This window comes from Gavialis gangeticus, unplaced genomic scaffold (genome assembly GCF_001723915.1).
Source record: "Gavialis gangeticus isolate Ggan-Ray unplaced genomic scaffold, GavGan_comp1, whole genome shotgun sequence".
NCBI classification, from domain to species: domain Eukaryota; kingdom Metazoa; phylum Chordata; order Crocodylia; family Gavialidae; genus Gavialis; species Gavialis gangeticus.
In genome coordinates, this window is record NW_017729004.1 from 40,048,095 (window position 1) to 40,069,086 (window position 20,992).

At 41.3% G+C, this 20,992-nt stretch overlaps 1 protein-coding gene across 1 annotated transcript in view; it reads left to right on the plus strand.

Annotated features, from left to right (window-relative positions):
* ARHGAP21 (Rho GTPase activating protein 21) overlaps positions 1-20,992 on the plus strand; it is a 103,577-nt gene that overhangs the window by 54,360 nt on the left and 28,225 nt on the right. Inside the window, exons 7-8 of the mRNA XM_019507957.1 lie at positions 2,158-2,187; positions 3,660-5,925. Coding sequence (XP_019363502.1) covers positions 2,158-2,187; positions 3,660-5,925 — 2,296 coding nt within the window. The remainder of the gene's footprint in view (positions 1-2,157; positions 2,188-3,659; positions 5,926-20,992) is intronic.

Sequence of the window (20,992 nt, forward strand, 5' to 3'; positions counted from 1 at the left end):
ATGCAAAATATATTAATATGTATATACAGTATATTATATCTATATAAATATAGATACGTATATATTTCAAATAAATATATATATTTCAATACATAGATGGATATGATGCTTTGATTTGAATTACTTCCCTGTGAGTTTTTTCCAGTACCTTGGAAATTATTTTTTTTTTTTTACCATTTCTACTTTCTCACAGTTGTAAATCTGTTTACTTACAAAAGGCTATAACATTTAAAAATATTTCAAAATAATTTAAAAGCAGTCTTTTATGTCTTATTTTGTGTATCAGTACACAGTTATGTACCAAAATGTAAAGTTTACTGGATTTTGTTGGTCAGAACCATAACTATTTAATTAGTAACCTGGGGCTTCTCCAGAACTTGTCAGTTTTAGATCTGAGCATTTCTTCAGTCAGTTACTGTTGTGTTACTGTAGTGGATAAGTTTTACAAACCCTAAGGCTATGGACAAACATTCAAAAAGCCTGAGCCTGAATTGATTCAATCTTTGCAGGGTAGTCTAACCAGGCTAGGCTTGGATCAGTTTTTGTAACTGGACAGACATCTCAGAAATGCAGGTACATGCCTGCAGTGGCTCAGGCTAGAAGCTAGGGGATGCCAGAGCAGCCCTCCCTTCCCTGCCACAGTACTGAGCTGAGGGGGGATGTGGCCAGGCCCTTACGCTCTGATTAGGGAGGCCCTGCCCCCCTTCTGACCTGCTCAGCAGGGAATTGATAGCACAGTGTTTATCACCTCACAGGGACATTACCAGCTACCTGTTAATTCTGCCGTTGTCCCATCTGGCACAGCATGGACCGTAGTCAGCATGTGGTCGGCTAGCTAATGCTGAGAGGTGTTTGTGTAAGGCAGAGGGGACGGAGGAAATCCGTGCTTATCAGGGAGTAGATGGGGGAGAGCAGAGGGAATCCATGCAGACCCTGCTGTACCTGCAGTCTCTGCTGGAGCTCTGGCCAGGGATCAGAAGGGTGGGGCCAGCCCTGCTGTGGAGCAGAGACCCCACCCAGCCCAAAGAGCATGCCAGGATGCTGAAGGACTCTGGTGTAATTTAAAGCAGGAATGGATCTGGGAGAGACATTGCATAAACCGGTTTGAGCCAACTCAGTTAAGGCTGATCCTACATTCAAACAGGTTTATCTCAAACCCATTTCAGCCATTTCCAAACTGGATGATGTACACTGGATCTGTTACAGATCTAAACCAGTTTCTGATCACTTAAACGGGTTTATGTATAATGTCTGTTCCTAGCCCAAAACACTTTATAAATTATTTTTTAAAGAAAATGTTAACATGATCCTTGTCTGTGTGGGAGAACTATGTTGCATTTTTCTTAATGTAGCATGATTCTCTCTTATTTTATTTTTCTGCATACTATCTAGTGCGTCACTTTCATTTTTCCTGGGTCTTATCTTCCTTCCAATTTTTATTTAAAAAAAATCTTACTGGGAGCCTACCAACATCATAAATGGCTACATATAAAAAGTCTAGAAATGCAGTTTTTATATTCTACTGCTCTCTAAGGGAGCAAGCAGACAAAAAGTGCAAGATGTAGTGGGAACACAGCTTGCTTCTATTTCATGAGTGGAAACATGAGAAATAAAAATAATCTTATGGGTAGGATGTTTCTGCAGAATCATCTCTCTAATTTCAGATATAGAGTGTGAAAGCAGCTGCAGTCAGCTGACAGCTTGTGGTTATGTTCAGATATATGTGGGTAAGGGGTGCGCTGTTTTAAATGCATAATGAAGCCTTGGTTTCGTCATCTGGAAGCAGGAATGGTAGCAGCTCAGGAGAGATGAGAGACAGCAATGCTGCTCTAGTGGAAGGGAAGCCTTATTACAGAGAACCAGAGCTCTGTACAAGCAGCAGTAGAGATGCACCAAGGCAACATGGCACAAATGCATTTGGCTTTCCAGAAGGATAGGGACTAAGTACAAGGATCAGGTAGAAGCCTGAAAGAGACATGCTTGCAAGGAAGCTGAAGTTATTTTTTATGCTTCACTGCCCTTTTCCTCTGTTGGTACCTTCCAGAGAAATCACTGTAGATGTATTTTTAGCTTGCTGTGTTCAGCCTCAGTATGACAACATAATTCTGTCTTTACATCTGTAAGCAGCTTTTACTCTGTTTTCCTGTTTTCTGCCAGCTGCGGTTTACAAAGGATGTCACAGCACTGGTAAGAGATGTACAGTAGCCATTTCTCTGATTTTGTAAGGCATGTGTTTTTTTCATATGGCTTTGTAGGACTCTGTAATATTAAACCTGCAAGTTGGTGGAAATGAGCTAGATATTCTGGTTAGCTAAATTCTTTTCAGAGTATTTAACCTGTTAATTTGTGGTATGTGCCTGTGTTACTTGGTTGATTTCTTTTCAGTTTGCTTTAATATTCTGCACTTAACTAATACTCAACATAATATTTGTTGCAGCAGCATTGTAAGTGCCTCACCCTTACCCTCAGTACTTTGCTCTTAATCTTATGTTTATGGCTGCACTTGGGGTTTTACAGCCTGTCTAATGCTAAGACAGGGCACGTTGATTGTCTGAAGTGAGCATGTTGTGATTTGAGCAGGAACTGCTGTAATATGATACCACACCTAACTGTGTAAAAGCCCTAGGAAATCATTTCAGTCTTCTACTGCATTGGCAAGCTCAACGTTGTCAGCTCTTTATTTCATCATGATTTAACTAAACCAGGTCATGCTAAAGTTTTTAAATAGCATTGGATTGTTTAAATGATCTGTATGCCTGATACTCATTTGGTGTATGTGCTGTTAGCTTCACAATGATTACAAAAGTGTCTCTTGTTGAGAGCTGATTAAATGTGCAAAATGTAATATAAAATTTTTCTTAGAAGTTGGGCTCTTAAATGTAAGGTAAAATACAGATTATTGAATATGCTGAGTCAATTATCTTGAAATTTTAGTGCGCATCTTATTATAAAGATGTATAGGCAATAACAGGTATGCACGTATTTTCATATTTATCTTCCTGTTTTAAAAAAAATCGCAGTACAGTTAGTGTCACTTTCTGAATCCATCTTCTGTAGGACTCGTAAGATTATATAAGGGGTGTTGGCTGACAACAGAGATGTTATAATTTATTCTTACATTTAACAGCTCTGCCTCTTAAATGTGAAGCATATTTCAGAGAGAAGCATGTGTGCACAAATATTATCTACTACTTATATGGCAAGGAAAGAGAATTTTCTAGTGTTTGTTGAATTTGTTATACAGCCATTTAACTTGATTTCTGTGAAATCCTAGCTCCCAGCGTCAAGAGGCTTAAATGGAAGGAATGATTGGAGTAAATCATAAAAAGTGTTAATCTCGCTTGATCAGTGCTCTTCATTTTTGAGAAATCTTTCCCTCTACCTCCACCCATTTTCAGAATTCAGGTTATTTTTCTAGTGATTTCATATAGTAAATTTCTCCTCTTGCCACATGAAAATTAATGTTTTTGTATGTTTTGATTAGCTTTTTGGTTCAGTTCATATATACTTAGAGATTTACTTGAAAATCGGATATGGTCCCTACCAAGGGGCTTTATCTTGCCACTGCATGATATAAAGCCAGGGTAGTGATTCCTCACCCCCTGCCCCCGCATCTGCTCCTTCTATGACTTAACACTTTTTAAATTATCCATTCACAGGCGTATTCCCAAGATGCCTATTTGAAAGGCAATGAAACCTACAGTGGCAATGCTCAGAACATACCTGAACCACCATCAATATGTTATCCTCGAAAAGCAGCCATGGCTTCTGTCATGTCACATCCTAGTGACAAATCACCTTCTGTTTCTTCTCTGGGCAAACAGCAAGCCAGTAGACCAGTACGGACATTAACACCGCCAGACAGGGCCTATAGAATGGAAATACAAGTGCCTCCATCACCAACAGACATTGCAAAATCAAATACAGCTGTGTGTGTTTGCAATGAAACCGTAAGGACTGTTATTGTGCCTTCTGAGAAGGCTGTAGACTTGTCATCATCTAGAACCAATCATACTGGCCCATCACACAGGACAGAGGAAGTGAGATATGGTTTAAAGGATCAAACCACTTTAAAAACAAAAGTATGGACAACATCATCACCCTCTTCAGTGTCCACTGCCATTGTACTTCCTCAGACTTCTATTACAGGGCCAGTAGATCACACTGGAATGCCAAGTAAATCTGGGAATTATGGAGGACATCCAGAATGGATCTCAAGCACTAGACCAGCTACTCAAGTTGCAGGTTCTCCTCCTGTCTCTACTAATCACTACATTTCTCCAAACTCCCAACAGCACATAGACTGGAAAAACTACAAAACTTACAAAGAATATATTGATAATAGACGTTTGCACATGTATGGTTGCCGAACAATACAGGAAAGATTAAATAGTTTGAGAGCAGCCTCCCAAAGCACAACAGACTATAATCAAGTGATGCCCAATCGAACTGCTCCACAGGTACGACGTAGAAGCACCTCTCGTGATAGAGTTCCACAGTCTGTTCAGATCCGTCAGCGAAGCGCATCACAGGAAAGGTTGGAAGAATCAGTATTGATGAAAGAATGGCCAAGAAGTGCTTCACAAGATGCATTAATTTCACCATCTATTAGTGCTAGGAGCCACAAGACTCGGTCATGGGATTACCTCAGCAAACAGGGTGACATGTTAGAAAACTTTTGTACTGAGAATCTTGTTGCAGATTCAAATGGAGACAGAAAAAGGAGTTACAAATGGTCTGGATTTACTGAACAGGATGATCGACGAGGAATTTATGAGAGATCTAGACAGCATGCATTCCATATGTCCCTTCGAGGTCCACATTTTCCTGTGGCTGCAGGTGCTCATAATTCAGACAATAGTAGAATTGGTAGTAGAGCCTCTGTATCTGCTACACATTTCCAGAAAGTTCCATCAGATATAAAAATGCTGCAGCCTACTAGAGATTTGCAAGCTGCTGGTGGATTTTCAAAGACTACACTCACTTCACAAGAGAAATCACCCCTTGTGACAGCTAGGGGTTCTAAAAGTAACTCTTTGAAGAATCCTCCCTGTGTAGCAAAAGCATTATTTCCCCTTAACCAGAACCTGGATGGTGTTGCCGCCAAAGACCAAAGAGCAGTAAATCACTTGGATCAAAGTGATCTGCAAAATCAACAATCAAGGATCCAAGCAGAAAGTGACCCAGACCACAAAACAGAAACTGATGAGAGCATCCAATCCCCCTCTTTCTCTGCAGCTTCTGCCAAACCTGTTCAACAAATAGGTGAGAGTTCAACTACCTCTGATAAATTTGATATTTCCATCAGACAGAAGATTCAAGATTTTGAAAGGGAAGATGCAAAGAAGTCTGAAGTGCAGCAAGCCAATATTTTAGAAAATGATGACAACCTTCTTATACACGAAAAATCTCCTTCCGGCCAACCCACTCAGCATTTGAGGCACTATGTTGAACCTGAGCTTCAGCAACCTGACATTCTGGAAAATTATAAAGCCACCATTATTACAGGAGAAAAGTTTCCTTCTGCTCAAAAAACTCCTCAGCCTTTGAGACATCACTCTGAGCCCGAGCTTCAGCGGCCCAGTATTCTGGAAAATGATAAAGCACAAGAAAAGTCTCCTTCTGGTCAACAAACTCAGCCTCTGAGACATCACTCTGAACCAGACAGTCAGCAGCCCAACATTACGGAAAATGAAAAGGCTACTGTTGTCATGCGAGAGAAGTCTCCTTCTGGTCAACAAACTCCTCAACCTTTGAGACACCACTCCTACATCCTTGCAGTAAATGATCAGGAAGCTGTCTCGGACACTACCTGTTGGTTACCTAATGATGCTCGTCGAGAGGTTCATATAAAAAGGATAGAAGAAAGGAAAGCATCTGGTTCCAGCCCACCTGGTGATTCCTTGGCATCCATTCCATTTATAGGTGAGTAAATTGAATTAATGTTATTAATGTCCTACATACAACATGTTTTGTGGGGGGGTTTCTTGCTTGTGTTTTAGTTTTATAGTTTGAATAAAGAGAGAAGCATCCCAGGTGGCTGACCAGAATTTCATCAACCTTCTGTCTTTTCTGCTACTACACATCTAAAAAAAAATACTAATTTGGTGAACACTGGAAGTTGTTCTTATGGGTACAATACATGTAGGAAAATCTGCTGTGGTTCAAGATGTTTCTGTAGAATTTTCCTCAGATTCTTAGAAAATCCCAAAATTTTTGTAACATTTTCAGCCTATTTCTTTACAGCCTAATTTAATCTTGAATGTAAGATGGCCCTGATTATAAGATGACCTCTCCAATTAACTAGATTCTAAATATGGAAAATTTGATGCAATTTTCCAGGTATAGAGTCTAATTTTTGGAGGTATGTCTTGAATTTGCCCCCCCCACCCACTGCTACAGCAAGGAAAATAAATCAGGAGGGTCAGGTAACCCCTTTACCTTCTGCCCCTCCAAACTTGTTCCCTTGCAGACCCTTCTCCCCCTCCTTACTGTCAGACCCTGCTCTCCTTGAGCACATGCCAGTAAGAAGAAAATCTAAAAAAATGGACCTTGAAATAAACGTAGCTGTAGTAATTTACATGTAGTACCCACAGACTTAATTAATCCAAAATTCATGCTTTTTACCTTGTTGAAACTGCTGCAATTTGTAACACAGGTACTCCATAAACATACTTTTAAGCAGCACTTTGGCACCTATTTATACATAGTAGAAACTATACATTATATTAGTCCAAAGCCAAAAAGCTCATGATTTACTACATAGTTCATTGGGTTGGGTAGAGTCAACACTATTTCAAGCCATGGTAACCCCACATTTCAGTATCTGTGTACTCCAGATATCCCCCCCACAAAGGACCTGAGTGCTGATTACCCCACACTCATGACTGGCACCTAGTGTTTTTGTCATGAGTCCTGGGATCCTCCAAAAATTGATACACAGTTTAGGCATAGGGCAACCTGGTTTGGCTTAACCTCATGGAGGGTGGGGCCACATTAGTCATATGTGCCAGGCTGGTGGCTGACAGAGGGATTCTGAGTAAACTGTTTGAGGCCCCATTTGGTGGTTTTTGCCAGACATTTAAAGCTAGTAAAGAACCAGGAATTATTGGAAATGGGGAAAACAGGCACAATTTGGCTGTGGGAGTGAAGAGAAAGTCAAAATGTATGCAGTGTTATGGCTCATCATGACTTGAAAAAGAGTTGGCACTGAGGGGGACTGTACTCAAATGGGCTATACTAACTTATCCTTGTGGTAGTTTCCCATCATCATCTTGGGCTTTTGGCTATGATTAAGCATTTTTGGCACCAAGGGAAGGGTGTCTGGGCTGGTTCTGGCCCTCCCAGTGCCAGCCTAGTATTGCAGTATCTCTGGGCCCAGTGCCACTTGTAGAGAGAACATCTGCCCATTTCCTGCCCCCAATCCCAAGCCACACCAAAAAAGAAAAAAAAAAGAAAAATCATTTCCATCAGTAGGTTTTCCCAATATGGGCCATTTGTTTTAGTCATGCCTTCAGTGTTGGCTGCCTCTAGTAAAACTTCATAGTTTGTTTCCACTACTGTACACATGCTGCTTTTTGGCAGCAGTTTACTAATAATGTAGTTAATGAGGTTTCCATGTATATGAATGTAAGACAAGGAAGGGGCCTTTGCCCCCCATGGTGATTGAGTGGGAAAAACCACATCTTGTATTTGACTAAATATGGTAATCCCTTAGCACAAGAGGTGGTGTACCATATGTTTTAATATATATTTACAAGCATAGTTTGCAACTCTAAGAACTCGTGCAATCATTTATTAAAAAAATATGGACATGGAATTTGGACTGACAATTTATGAAAGAAATTGGTCTCAGGAAAGGATACAAATAAGTAGTGTGTCAAGTTTTGAGTACTGGAGTGGAGCCAAACTGTTCCATGTGCCATTTGGCAGCAATAAATGTCATATTTTCTTGCATATAACATGCCACCTATTTTGGAAGGCCCCCCAAGAAGGGAAAAAAAAATCTTATCGTGGAATATGGGTACGTGCCAGAGGTCTCAGGGTCATGCACTGGGATTGTGGGCCATGAGCTGGGGCCCTGTGGGAAGGCCCAATTCAGCGTACTGGCACTGGGGCTGCATGCTAGGTTTGGAGCTGTATGGTGAGTTGGACCAGGCGCTCTGAGCCGCAGATCAACTCCTATGCTGTCCTAATCTGGAATGTAGTTGGAAAAGGGGTTCCCTATGTCAAAAAGTTTTGGCTAGGGAGGAGAGGGGGAGGGAGCTGTGGCAGCATTAACTGATGTGGCTCCCAGAGCTGTGGTATTAGGTCCACTCCATCTTCTCCCACACACATTTTGAGATCCATGGGGAGTACTTTTCCTCGCATATAATGTGCACCCCAATTTTCCCTAGCTGATTTTGGGGGAAAAGATGTGGGTTATGTGCAAGAAAATATGGTAATACTATTCTGCAAGCAAGGAAAAGAGACATGGAAACAGCTGGAAAGATCTTTAAGAGCAAAATGAATTAAAGAGCACATGGACTGGGTCTCTGGCAGGGATCTAAGAGAAAGCAGAATTATGTAGAAGGTCAAGATGAAGAAATCAGACTTATTATGGACAGAACATTTTGCAAGCCACGACAGGTGGAGGAGAATGATACTAGGACATAACAAATGTACTGTCATGAAACCCACTTTCCTCTTAGTTCTGTTATGCTGGGTTTTTTTCTTCAGCTGGATATCATCTGTTTTTATTTTTAAAAATTTAAGCTCATGCTTAATAAAATTACATACATCATGTTTGAATATCAGGAGTCTTCTAACCACATGTCATTTAAATTTTGTGCTGTAACAGATAATGAAGGCTACATTACACAAAAGATTTTGTAAAAAGAGTTGGGCTTAAACAACAAAAAAGGTTGAATTTTTGATGGATGTGTAGCATGTTTTCAGATTTTAAAGGTAAATGAAGTTTAAAACACAAAGAAGCTTTAAATTGTGGCAGTTATTTTGGTAATGGTTGTGCAGCTCAGAAGAAAGGATTGTAACTTTTTAGTCTTGGTTTGCTGTCAAAACTTTTGGGTACTGTAGTCTTGTGAATTCTCATAGCTTTGTAGTTGCATGGATAGGAGACTGCCAGAGCTCTAGGAAATAATGCTGTCGATTTAGTAGGGAGCACAGTGGGAGTCAATGATGCAGATTCCGTTTTCTGGACAGAATTTAAAACCGAAGCCTAAGCTCTTTGGTTACATTAAATGACCCTTCTTGAAAGAGTAGGAATATTGATTGTTAGTGAAACTCAACCCTTGAAATTGCAGTTGCCTTCAGAATCTTCATTTTTTGTTCTAGACCATCATTAACAAGTGAAGAGATGCATCAGTTTGAAAATCATGTAGTTTGGCATACTTTTAAATTTTTTGCTGAAGAGGTATTTGGTAAACATCAAGAATTTTCTAACACTTTGGAGAGTGTCAGTTATATTGGCAGCTTGATCCAAGATGTCCAAGAAAATTCTACAACTAGTAAATTCCAACCTCCCATATTTTCTTTTTACTGAGAGCTAGGAAGAAAATAAGTTTTCATGTTTCTTAATTTTTGATTGAACTAATCATTGAACTTGAACCATTTAAACAAACCCACTAAAGAGCCTACTGCTGTCAAAAGCTAGGTTAGCACTTAAACTCTGCTTCTAGGTGCTTAGCCGGTAATTTCTGTTGAATGAATTACTTTTGAATAATCTTGTTCTATATTTAAATGGTTTTCATTGACTGTAGTCAATGTAACTCTTTACATAAGTTGGCATACTTTCAGATTTAGTAGATGTTAACAATTAGTTTTAAAAAGAAAAAATGTATTTACCATATTTACTTGAATAGCAGTTGGCTGTGATTATAAGATGACCACCCCAACAATTAGATTCTGTATATGGAAATTTTGTAAGTCTCTTATAATTTTCCAGGTATAGAATCTAAATATTGGAGGTTTTCCTTGCATTTGTACCGTTTCCACTGCCACAGCAGGGAAAATAAATCGGGGAGATCAGGTAGCCTTACTCTCTGCTTCTCTCCAAGTTTTTAGCATGGCAGCCCCTTCCCTCTCTCCTTACTGTCAGATCCTGCTCTCCCTGAGCACATGGAAGTGAGGAGCAAATTTTGAAACAATTACCTGGAAATTAAACATGGCTGTAGCAATTTACATGTATTACCTACACACTTAGCTTATCCAGAGTTGATGGATGTTATCTTTTTTTTCGAAACTGCTGTAAGCTTTAGCATAGGTACTCCATCCACACTTTTGAGCAGTTCTTTGGCACCTCTTATATGTAGTACAAACTGTGCATATTAGTCCTAAGCCAGAGGCTTGTGATTTACCATCCAATTCATTGGGCTGGGCCCCAGCAGGGTCAGCAGCATTTAAAGTCATGGTGATCCCATAACTCAGTACTGATCCCATAGCTCAGCACTCAACACACATGCGTGTGTACTCCATATACCCCCATGGAGGATCCACGTACTAATTAGCCCCAACCCATGCCTGGAACCTGGTGTTCTTGTCATGAGTCCTGGGATCCTCCAAAAATCTATATGCAGATGAGGTGCAAGGGAATCTGTTCTGGCTTCACCTCATGGAGTGCGAGGCCACAGTAATTATCTGTGCCTGACTCAGAGAGGGGCGGGCCAACAGAGAGATTCTGGATGAGCTGTTTGGGGCCCAATTTTTTAATGTTTACCAGGCATTTAAGGCTGGTGAAGAAACAGGAATCATTGGAAATGGAAAAGAAAGGCACGGTTCAGCTGTAGGAGTGAAGAAGAAGTCGAAATGCATTCAGTGCAGTGGACCACCATAAGCTGAAAAAGAGTCGGCACTAAGGAGGATTACGTTTAATGGGCACTATGATATATCTTATTCACATGGACTGTACTCACCCCACCCGTGTGGCAGATTCCCATCAGCATGTTTGCCCAGTATGTGCCATGTGCTTTTATAGTCATGCTCAATGTTGGCTGCTTTTAATCAACTTCATACCTGGCCTCTTACTAAGCACTAGGGATGTAAATATCATTAAGAAAATTATTTGTTTAACCTCCACTAATTATTGGTTAAATGGCTCCCCAGTAACATGGCAGCTTGGATATGACTGCTGCTGGGAGCTGCACCCTAACCCCTTTCAACAACACAGCCCGTGTGAAGCCTGGCACTGGGAGGGAGAGAGTACCTGTGAAGGAGCAGCTAATTGCTTAGTTAATGAGTCATTAGGCCACCTGCTGTTTTCCTCTTAGGCTATGGCAGGGATGGGCAAAATGGCCAATTTGGCTGGCAGCCAGACTCCATTTCCCAGCAGCCCCTGCCTGCATGACTGAGGCCGGTCTCCATGGAGACCCCAGCAGCATTTGCACTGTGAAAATTCAAGGCTGGGGTTGCCATGGAGACCAGCTGCTGCCATGCTGGCAGGGCAGAGGGCTGCTCCGGACTTGCTGGGATCTTGCAATGGGGTCAACTTGTTCTGGAGCCAGGGCAGACCTGTGATCTGTAGCCTACATGCTCTGGGCAGGGGTGTACAGGCAGGGGATCGCTGCTCTGCCCCTGCTCCATACCAGTCTGTCACCACTGTAAGGAGCCAGGGCAAAGCCTCCAGCCACCTGGAGCATGCAAGCTACAGATCGTGGCTCTGCCCTGGCTCTGGAGCAGGCTGCCCCCATTGCAAGATCCCGACGGCACTGCAAGATCCCAACGGCTTTGGAGCATCCCCCTGCCCAGCCAGCATGGCAGTGGCTGGTCTCCATGGCAACCTCAGCCTTAAGCTTTCACTGTGCAGGGGTGACTGGGAAATGGAGTCCACTGCCAATCAGATCCAGCCCGTGGGCCTTATTTTGCCTGTCTCTGAGCTATGGGTATTAGTCCTCCTTGCACCTCCCACTTTCCTTTCCTCCCTCCCTTTTGCCTCCCTTGCCACCTTCTGGTTTCTGCTGGGGCAGTGTAGCTTCCCTTCTCCTCCACCCCCTTCTCTGCCAGACCATGCCTGCCTAGAGCTAAGCAATAACCGGTAACCTAACCGGTTATCTATTGGTTAAATGATTAATTGTTTAATCTTTCGTATCCGTGCTGAGCACATGCTGCTTTTGGCAGCAGTTTAATGATAGACAATGTATTTATTTAGTGAGATTTCCTTCTGTGTGTTTATAAGACAAAAGGCTTTGTTCCCCATGCCAATTGGTGTGGGGAACCTCATCTAGTATTTGAGTAAATATGATAATATTTCAAATGTCCTGTTTTCTGTTTTTTATTTTTAAACACATTTTTATCCACTCTGTTCATGAGCCTGTTTCTATCAGATGCACAGTAAGTAGTTAATAACTGCTTGTAGAATTTCAGAGACTTAACTGCCTTTTACAAACATTATCTCCAACAAAGTTGGGTCAGTTAAGGCTGTCACCAATTTGCTGAGTACTGCATTGACAGAAAGCCAAAAGTATAATAGCTTTCTTTATTTTTTTCTTTATATAAAATATTGACTGTCCAGAATACAGTAGAAGTAAAAATATGTTCATTTTGATCTTTGATTCATGACTCCCACCTCTCTGCCCCTCTAAACCAAACAAACTGGGCTATAGCAAAGTGCAATTATATATAAAGTATGCTAAAGTGACTCCAAACCAGAGTAGTGTTAAATGCCAGAATTCATTGTCCATGGTATATGCTGTTCAGTATTCATTATGGGCAGATTTCCAAATCTGGTATCTGGCTAAACATAGATACGTATTAGGGAAGTTTCAGAGAGCTTTCATATTTACCAAAGACTTTAACAGGTCAGGCCCAACAGGGAAAACTTAAAATGTACTGTGATGTTCCTGTTCATTCTACCAGTTATGTTCTTGAATTTTCAAGTTGCATAAATACAAATGTAACTGCAGTAGAAATCAGGACTAACATTGTTCCCTTTCAAGGGGTATTTATTTCCTTTATTTTAATGGCACCATGGGCACAGCCTTTAATGTTTCATCAGCATTTCTATTATAAGCCTCAGTCTCCACTCCCCAATTTTTTTCATAGTTTTATAACCTGGCCTGAAATTTTTAACTGTAGCCCCAGGCTGAAAATTCAATGTTCCTTATCCAAAGAACAATTAAAAAAAATTGATATTTTAAAATACAGCAGCATGGACACAAATTACAAGTTAATATTTTTAAACTTTAATTTGTGCTTCTGTAGCTCAAAACATTTTTATAATTAAAACTTCAAATTTAAAATCAATAGTCCAAAACGTTTAGCAGAGTGAAGGTCTAACTGAAAACAGATTTTGAATGTTGTTGTTTGTTTAGCAATGGATACATTTCACAATTAAATAAATATATACAAGATCCATTGCATGTCACTATAATTTAAAGAAGTTACACTCTCACAAGCCATCAAGTGGTACTTATCCAGAAATAGATATGCCCTGAAGTCTGTATCACGTGGATCATACTTCTTTTATACAACTTGGAAATATAATTAAACCTTCATAGCTAGATGGCATTCATATGTAGTTTTTTTCACATATATCCATCTATTTACTGTTACTATAACACTAGACTAAATATACACACCATCATAGATCATAAAAAATAGGACTGAAAGGAACCTCTTATGGTCATCTAGTTCTGCCCCCTGCTCAAGGAAGGATCATTCCTGACTAAACTGCCAAGTGTTAGTCTAACTTTCTTTTGAAAGTTTCCAGGGTTCCCTAGGTAGTCTGTTCCAATGTCCAGCTGCCCTCATAGTCAGGAAGCTCCTCCTAATTTCCAAGCTAACTTTTCCCTGCAGCAGTTTAAGGCTATTGCTCCTAGTCCTGTCCCTTAAAACTACCAAAAAAGCCATCTCCATCTTCCCTAAATCATCCTTTAGGTATTTGAAGACAGTTATCAAACCCCCCTTCAGTCGTCTCTAGGCTAAATAATCCTAGTTCTTTCAGCGTTGCCCATAAGTCTCAACTCCAAAGGCCCCTGATCATATTGGTTGCCCTTTTTTGGCCTCTTTCCAAGCTGTCCATGTCCTTAAAGTGTGGGGCCTAAAACTGGACACAGTAGTTCAGGTGAGGCCTCACCAGTACCAAATAGAGCAGAAGAACCACTTACCTTGATTTGCAAGTGACACTCCTTAATAGCTGACTTTTTGCAACAAGACCACACAATTGGTTCATATCCAGTTGATGACCCACTGTAACCCCAAGATCCTTCTCTACAGTACTGTACCCTAGCCAATTATTCCCCAGTCTGTATTTGTGCCTCAGGTTCCAAGCACAGGACTTTGTGTCCTTGCGGAATCTCCTCTGGCAAACTCAAGAGGCTAGTTGGAGAGGCCCTCTGCGATTAGTAACTGGACGATTTGGGAGTTCAGGAACAGTGGTGCTTCCTTAAGGAGACGATTCTCACTGCCCAAAAACAGATCATTCCTACACGGACAAAAAAGCAGGAAAGGAGCCAAGAGACCTGCTTGGCTTCCAAAGGATGTTATAGAACTATTGAAAAAGAAAGGAGGAGCATACAAGCAATGGTAGAATGGTTCAGCAACCAGAGAGGAATACAACCATATTGCCAAGGCTTGCAGAGAATGAGACATGAGAAACTAAGGTAGGCACAGAGATCAAACTGGCAACTGGAATAAAGGACAACAAAAAGTCCTTCTATAGATACATAGGGAGCAAGAAAAAATTGGGCTCCACTGTGGGACCCCTACTGAATATTTTGGGGCAGCCCACAGTTCATCCCTGTGAGACGGCAGAACTCCTAAATACGTACTTCACATCAGTATTCCTTAAATCAAATGGGGGCTGTTCACCTGACCAGAGATGCAGGGCATATGGGGAAGACAACAGACTACATGAAATCAGTCCCAAACAGGTGAGGGATTTCCTGCAACACTTGGACATTTTCAGGTCTGCTGAGCCAGATGACCTGCATCTGAGAGTCCTGAAAGAACTGGCTGAGCTTATAGCAGCATTACTGGCAAAGTTGTTTGAACGGTCATGGAGCTCTGGAGTGGTCCTTGACTGGAAGAGGGCCAATGTGGTGCCCATCTTCAAGAAAGAAAAGAGAGATGACCCTGCAAACTACAGGCGGGTCCGTCTGACTTCGGTCCTGGGTAAAATTTTTGAAAAATTTGTTAAGGAGGCTGTCAGTTAGAAGCTGGTAACTGATAGGGTGTTAAGAAGCAACCAGCACGGCTTTGGCAAGGGTAGATCATGCCTGACAAACCTGGTGTCCTTTTACAACCAGATAACTAAACATCTGGATAAGGGACACAAGGTTGATGTAATTTACTTGGACTTCAGTAAAGCCTTTGATTCTGTTTCCAACAGGATTCTATCAACCAAACTGGAGGGTACTGGGCTGGGCCAGTCTACAGTGAGGTGGGTGGACAACTGTCTTAGAGGCCAATCCCAGAGAGTTGTAATTGATGGGATGGCCTTATCCTGGAGGGCCATCTCTAGTGGTATCCCCCAGGGATCAGTGCTTGGACCCGTGCTCTTTAACATATTTATTAATGACTTGGGTGAGGGGGTGGAAAGTTCAGTGATTAAGTTAGCAGATGATAACAAGCTGTGGAGAAATGCAGGAACATCAGAGGATAGGGTAAAGATCCAGAACGACCTTGACAGGCTGGATTTATGGACTGAATGGAATCAGATGAGGTTTAACAGGGTCACGTGCAGAGTTCTTCATCCAGGTAAGAAGAACCTTCACAATAACTACACAGTGGGTGGTGGTCCACTGGTTGGCACAGCATCTGAACAGGACCTGGGGGTCATGATAGACTGGAAGATGAACATGAGCCATGAGTGTGATGAGAAGAGCAAATAGAACTCTGGTGTACATCAGCTCATGTGTTACCAGTAGATCCAGGGAGGTGCTCCTCACTCCCTGTTCAGCGTTGGTAAGACCACAGCTGGAATACTGTGTACAGTTCTGGGCACTGTACTTCAAGAAGGATGTGGATAAGCTTGAGAGGGTACAGAAAAGAGCCACCCGTATGATTAGATGCATGGAGGCCCTATGAGGAAAAACTCCGGGAACTAGGCCTGTGCAGTCTGAGTAAGAGAAGGCTGAGAGGTGAATTAATAGCTGCCTACAAGTATGTCAGGGGTGAGCATCAAGATCTAGGGGAGCAACTCTTCAGGAAGGCACCTTGAGAGGACAGTGACCAATGGGCATAAGCTTAATAGAAGATAAATTTAGGCTGGACATAAGAAAAAACTTTTTCTCTGAAAGGGTCACCAGAATCTGAAACACAGTGCCAGCAGAGGTGATGCAGTCACCATCCTTGGAGGTATTCAAAATGAGACTGGACAAGCACCTTATTGAGCTAGTCTGAACCCAATAACTTCCTGCCCATGGTAGGAGACTGGACTTGATGATCTTTCAGGTCCATTCCGGTCCTATGATTCTATGATTGTGGACCATTTTTCCAGCCTATCTGGGTCATTTTGGATCCTAGCCCTACCTCCAGAGCATCCAGAATTCTAACTACTTGGTGTCATCCACACATATGCCAAATGTGCACATCATCTAAATCATTAATGAAATTGAGCAGTATCAGATACAGGACAAACCCTTAGGGAACCCTACTTGATACCTCTTCCAAGTAGACATTTGAGCTACTGAGGACTACTCACTGACTACAATGATCCAACAAGCTTTGTCTCCACCTTACAGTATTTTCATTTAGTCTGTATTTCCTTAGCTTGCTAATGAGAGTGTTGTGGGAAACATGGTACATAACATCCACTTCTCTTTGCACTTCCTCAGAAACTGTCACCTTTATCATAAAAGGAAATCATGTTGGTCAGGCATGACTTGTTCTTGGTGAATTCATGCTGATTTGTTCCTGATCACCTTATTCTCCTCTAGGTGTTTCACAATGAATTCCTTGAGGACCTACTCCATGATCTTTTCAGGTAGCAAGGACAGGCTGTTTGGTCTGTAGCTCCCAGGATTCTCCTCCTTCCCCATCTAAGATGGGCACTATATTTGCTCTTTTCCAGTCAGCTGCAACCTCACTCAACCTCCATGAGTTCTCAAAAAGATAGCCAGTGGCTCCAAAATTACGCCAGCCATTTCCTTCAGTACCCTCGGGTGCATGTTATTTGGCCCCACCAACTTGCAAACATCTAGTTTCTCTAAGTAATCCTTAATCTTCTCTCATTGCCTATCTCTGCTGCCCACTGCACTTGTCATTAGGGCTGTGTGAAGCTTCGGGTGATGATTCAATTCGGAGGAGATTCAGCCTGATTTGGTGGCCAAATCTCCAAATCCGAATTGAATGAGGGGACCAGTAAAAAGGTCTGGATTGATGCAAAGCTCTCCTAATTTTCGGAAAAGATTCAGAGAGCTTTGATTCGGGCAGTCCCCGCTCACTGCAGCAGGGAGCTGAAGCCTGACTCGGAGCTGGTAAGTAGGCGGTGGCGGAGGAGGGACTGGGGGAGGGGACCATGGGGGGACCCCAGCCAACCCTCAGCCCCTGCCTGCTCCCTCAGCCCCTTGATCCCTGCCCGCCCCAGCTCCCAGTACTTAAAAAAAGAAAGCCTGGACTCATCAGATGCTGCTGTGTGGGAGTAATCCCCGCTGTCCCCCACTGCTCCCCGAATCTCCAAATCCGATTGGGCCAAATCAATTCAGAACAGTGATTTGAATTACTGTCCGCCGAATCGGCTGAATCTGAAGTGAATGCTAGCCGCTTTGCACAGACCTACTTGTCAGCTGGTACTTGCCCCTGTGTGTGAGATCTGAAATAAAGAAGGCATTAAATAGTTCAGCTTTCTCTACATCATGTGTGACCAGATTGCCTTCTGCATTCTGTAAGGCACCTATGGAATCACTGGTCTTCCTCTTACTTTTGACATACTTCTAGAATCCCTTTTTATTGCCTTGTATTCCTTGCCCGCTGCATCTTAAATTGAGTCTTGGTCTTTCTGATTTTATCTCTGGATGCCAATGCAATACTTTTGTCCTCTTCCCTAGTACTATGACCAGACTTCTAGTTTTTGTAGGATTTCTTTTCGAGTTTCAAGCAATCCTCGAAGAGTGCTGTCTAGCCAGGCTGGTCTCCTTAGAGGGCTTACTTAAAGCATCTGAAAGTAGATGAGGCTCATCCTTAAAGTAGATGAACTTTTGGAAGACCTTTCAGCAAAAGTAGCAAGAGCAAAAAAGCTTTTCTGGTTTTGGGAGATAGCTCGATCATTTTTTTTTAAAGGGATTTTATGATTTGCCTGCAATAGCATCGACTAGATAGGATGGACCAAGTTCTTACTAGTGATGTGTTTCTGTAGCTGATTTATTGATTATTTATTTCTTTGTGCATGCATGTACATGTGCATTGCACACACACTGTGTGTATCAGTTTGCTTATTGATTTAATAAATTATAATGCTAATTTTCCAGATGATTCTTTTGTGAACGGATGTGTGGTAGTATTTCATTTCTTAGAAAGCTGCCAAATATTGAAAGCTTTAAAAAGTAAATCTATTTTTTCCCTTAAGCTTTGTCAATTGTTTTAAAAATATGAAATACTGGGAGACAACAAATCTTAACAGAATGTGCCACATGGATCCATTTTCACGATCATGTCTTGAATTTAGAGACGTTGGCCCAGCTGATACTTGAAGCTCTCTGAGCTCAATTTTTCATGGTATCTTTATATACTTTACTTACTCTTCTGTAAGATGACAAAATAACTACCATACATTTTATATTTAGATAATTTGTATGAAAGTTATCACCTGTGTGTGATAATGTTGCCTACATAGGATTTTTTTTATTAGTTAGAAGGAATGAGGCTGCAGTAGTATGCTCCTCAATACTTCTAAGAAAAGAAGATTCCCTGGAGTTAATTTATCCGGTGACAGGAAAAGAAGTTTCTTTCTAAAAGTGTGTACGTATTAGTTTTCTGACCAAGACCAAATATTTGAAAAAAATATGGAGGCTTTTGTTAAATGTGCCTCAGTGCTTTATGTTCATTCTGATCTTTTTGAGGGCAGGGTAGAGTTGCACCGTGTAGACAAATCAAATCAGAAATGCATAAACTATCCCCTGATTTGAAGATTAATCTTTTAATCTAGACCCAAAAAAGCAAAGCTATCATGTTTGGCGTTTTTTTTGCCCTGTAGGAACTATTTATACTGAATAGTGAAGAAATAGGTGAGAAAAAACTGTGAATTTAAACATTTGGTTTGTAATAGGTAGAGTATAATCCCTGCCCTTTGTCAGTGATTGAAGGGGAGTGATACAAATTGATGCTATCCCACTGTTTCAGGCCTTCTATGGCTGAATTATTACCTCACCAATGAAAACATCTTTTTTTTATTAAGGACCTGAGTTTCTGCAAACAGGTTGTATTGCTCACCTTTCTTTAGCTTCCAACAGATTACTACCACTCCCTCCAAAAAAGCTAGTTCAGCATTGTAAATCCACAAGGTTGTGTAACCAAAATTACAGTGCTGACTTGTGTATGGGTTACTGTTTGTACATCTTAAAATAACCCCCAAAAATCAGAAGTGAATTTCATAAAGCCTATGAAATAAAATTAGGAAATTGAATTTCCCCCCTCAAATGTGTATAATTTCATGGATTTGTGTGTGAATTTAATTATACCTTGTGCTATGTTTGTTCTCAAGTAATTCTCAGCATATACACCAAATTAAATGCTTTTAAAGGTCCAGGCATACAAGTATTTTATTATGATTTAATTAAGTTTTGCAGAAAGTCACTGCATGATTTGAAGCTTTAAATCAGATAATACATGAGCCTGGTATAAATTGCGTACTGATTAGAGTATGATCTCATGTTTACATTATCTTTTAAATGTTTATAACATTGATTTGGAATAACAGTAACATATTCCGTAATACTTTTATGAAATAATACAACCCCTAGCTCATGTTTTTGTGACACTGAGATGTTATTTTCAGTACTGCCAACTCCACATATTTAAAGATTTCCATAAAAATTATGAAATTGGTCAAAATATTGAATAAATGTTAAAATAATAAAGGTGTACTTAAAAGCATAAGCATTAAAGGCTCAAAGCTCCTTCTGTCAGAAGACCAGAGACTTATCCTTTTTCCCTAATAGAAGTTAGGATTAATATAGAACAAAATTACTCCAAGAAGAAACAAATAAATGAACCATCAACAAGAGTCATGTTGTGATTGTGGTAGGGTATTCATCCAAAAGAAATGTTTGGAGGTGGTATGTATGTCTGTGTCTTCAGAAGCTGAGCTGATTTTGGCATACCGTCTGAAAAAATGTATACCCTATGACTGCCTCCTCATTTTGGCCTAGTTTTTCTACCCTGCCTTTTGCAGACTAACATGGCTATGTACATATCTAGTTTTTCTAGCACGTGAGGTGTTGGTAGCTGTCTGCTTCTGCCTGAATGGCTGCTTCTGTGAAGGCTACCAGTAATGGCAGCCTTTCTCCATTGTGTTCACCTGTGCCAGCCTAGATGCATGGTAGTCATTTATAAATAAAACCTTATTTGAGTTATAAGGACTTTTCACAATTAAGAAAATGAGTTTCAAAGTCTTATAAATAGGGGTCTACCCAACTTGATGAGGCGGCTGGGCAGATTTCATAGCTGGTTGCCATTTTTGTGGGCTTATTATATGGCTTCTCCACACCTCTGGCCAAGGGTTCAGTGGCCCCACCCCCTGACACTGATTAGTGGAGAGGGCTGTCCATCACACAGCCTCTGCCCCCTGAGAACTGAGAGGGCTGTCTGTCATGTGGTCCTGCCCCTCACTAGTGGTTTGTGGAGAAGGGTGGGCTGCACAACAAGCAGCCCTCTCATCTAATCAACAGCAAAGTGAGGAGTGGCAGTCATCTTTCCTGCTCGCCTTTTGCTGGGCTGGGCTGGGCTGGGCTAGAGGACTGCTGGCTTCCACTGGGGTGCCAGCATTTTATTTTGAGTAAGGGTGTGTGTGTGTGTGTGTGTGTGTGTGTGTGTGTGTGTGTGTGTGTGTGTGTGTGTGTGT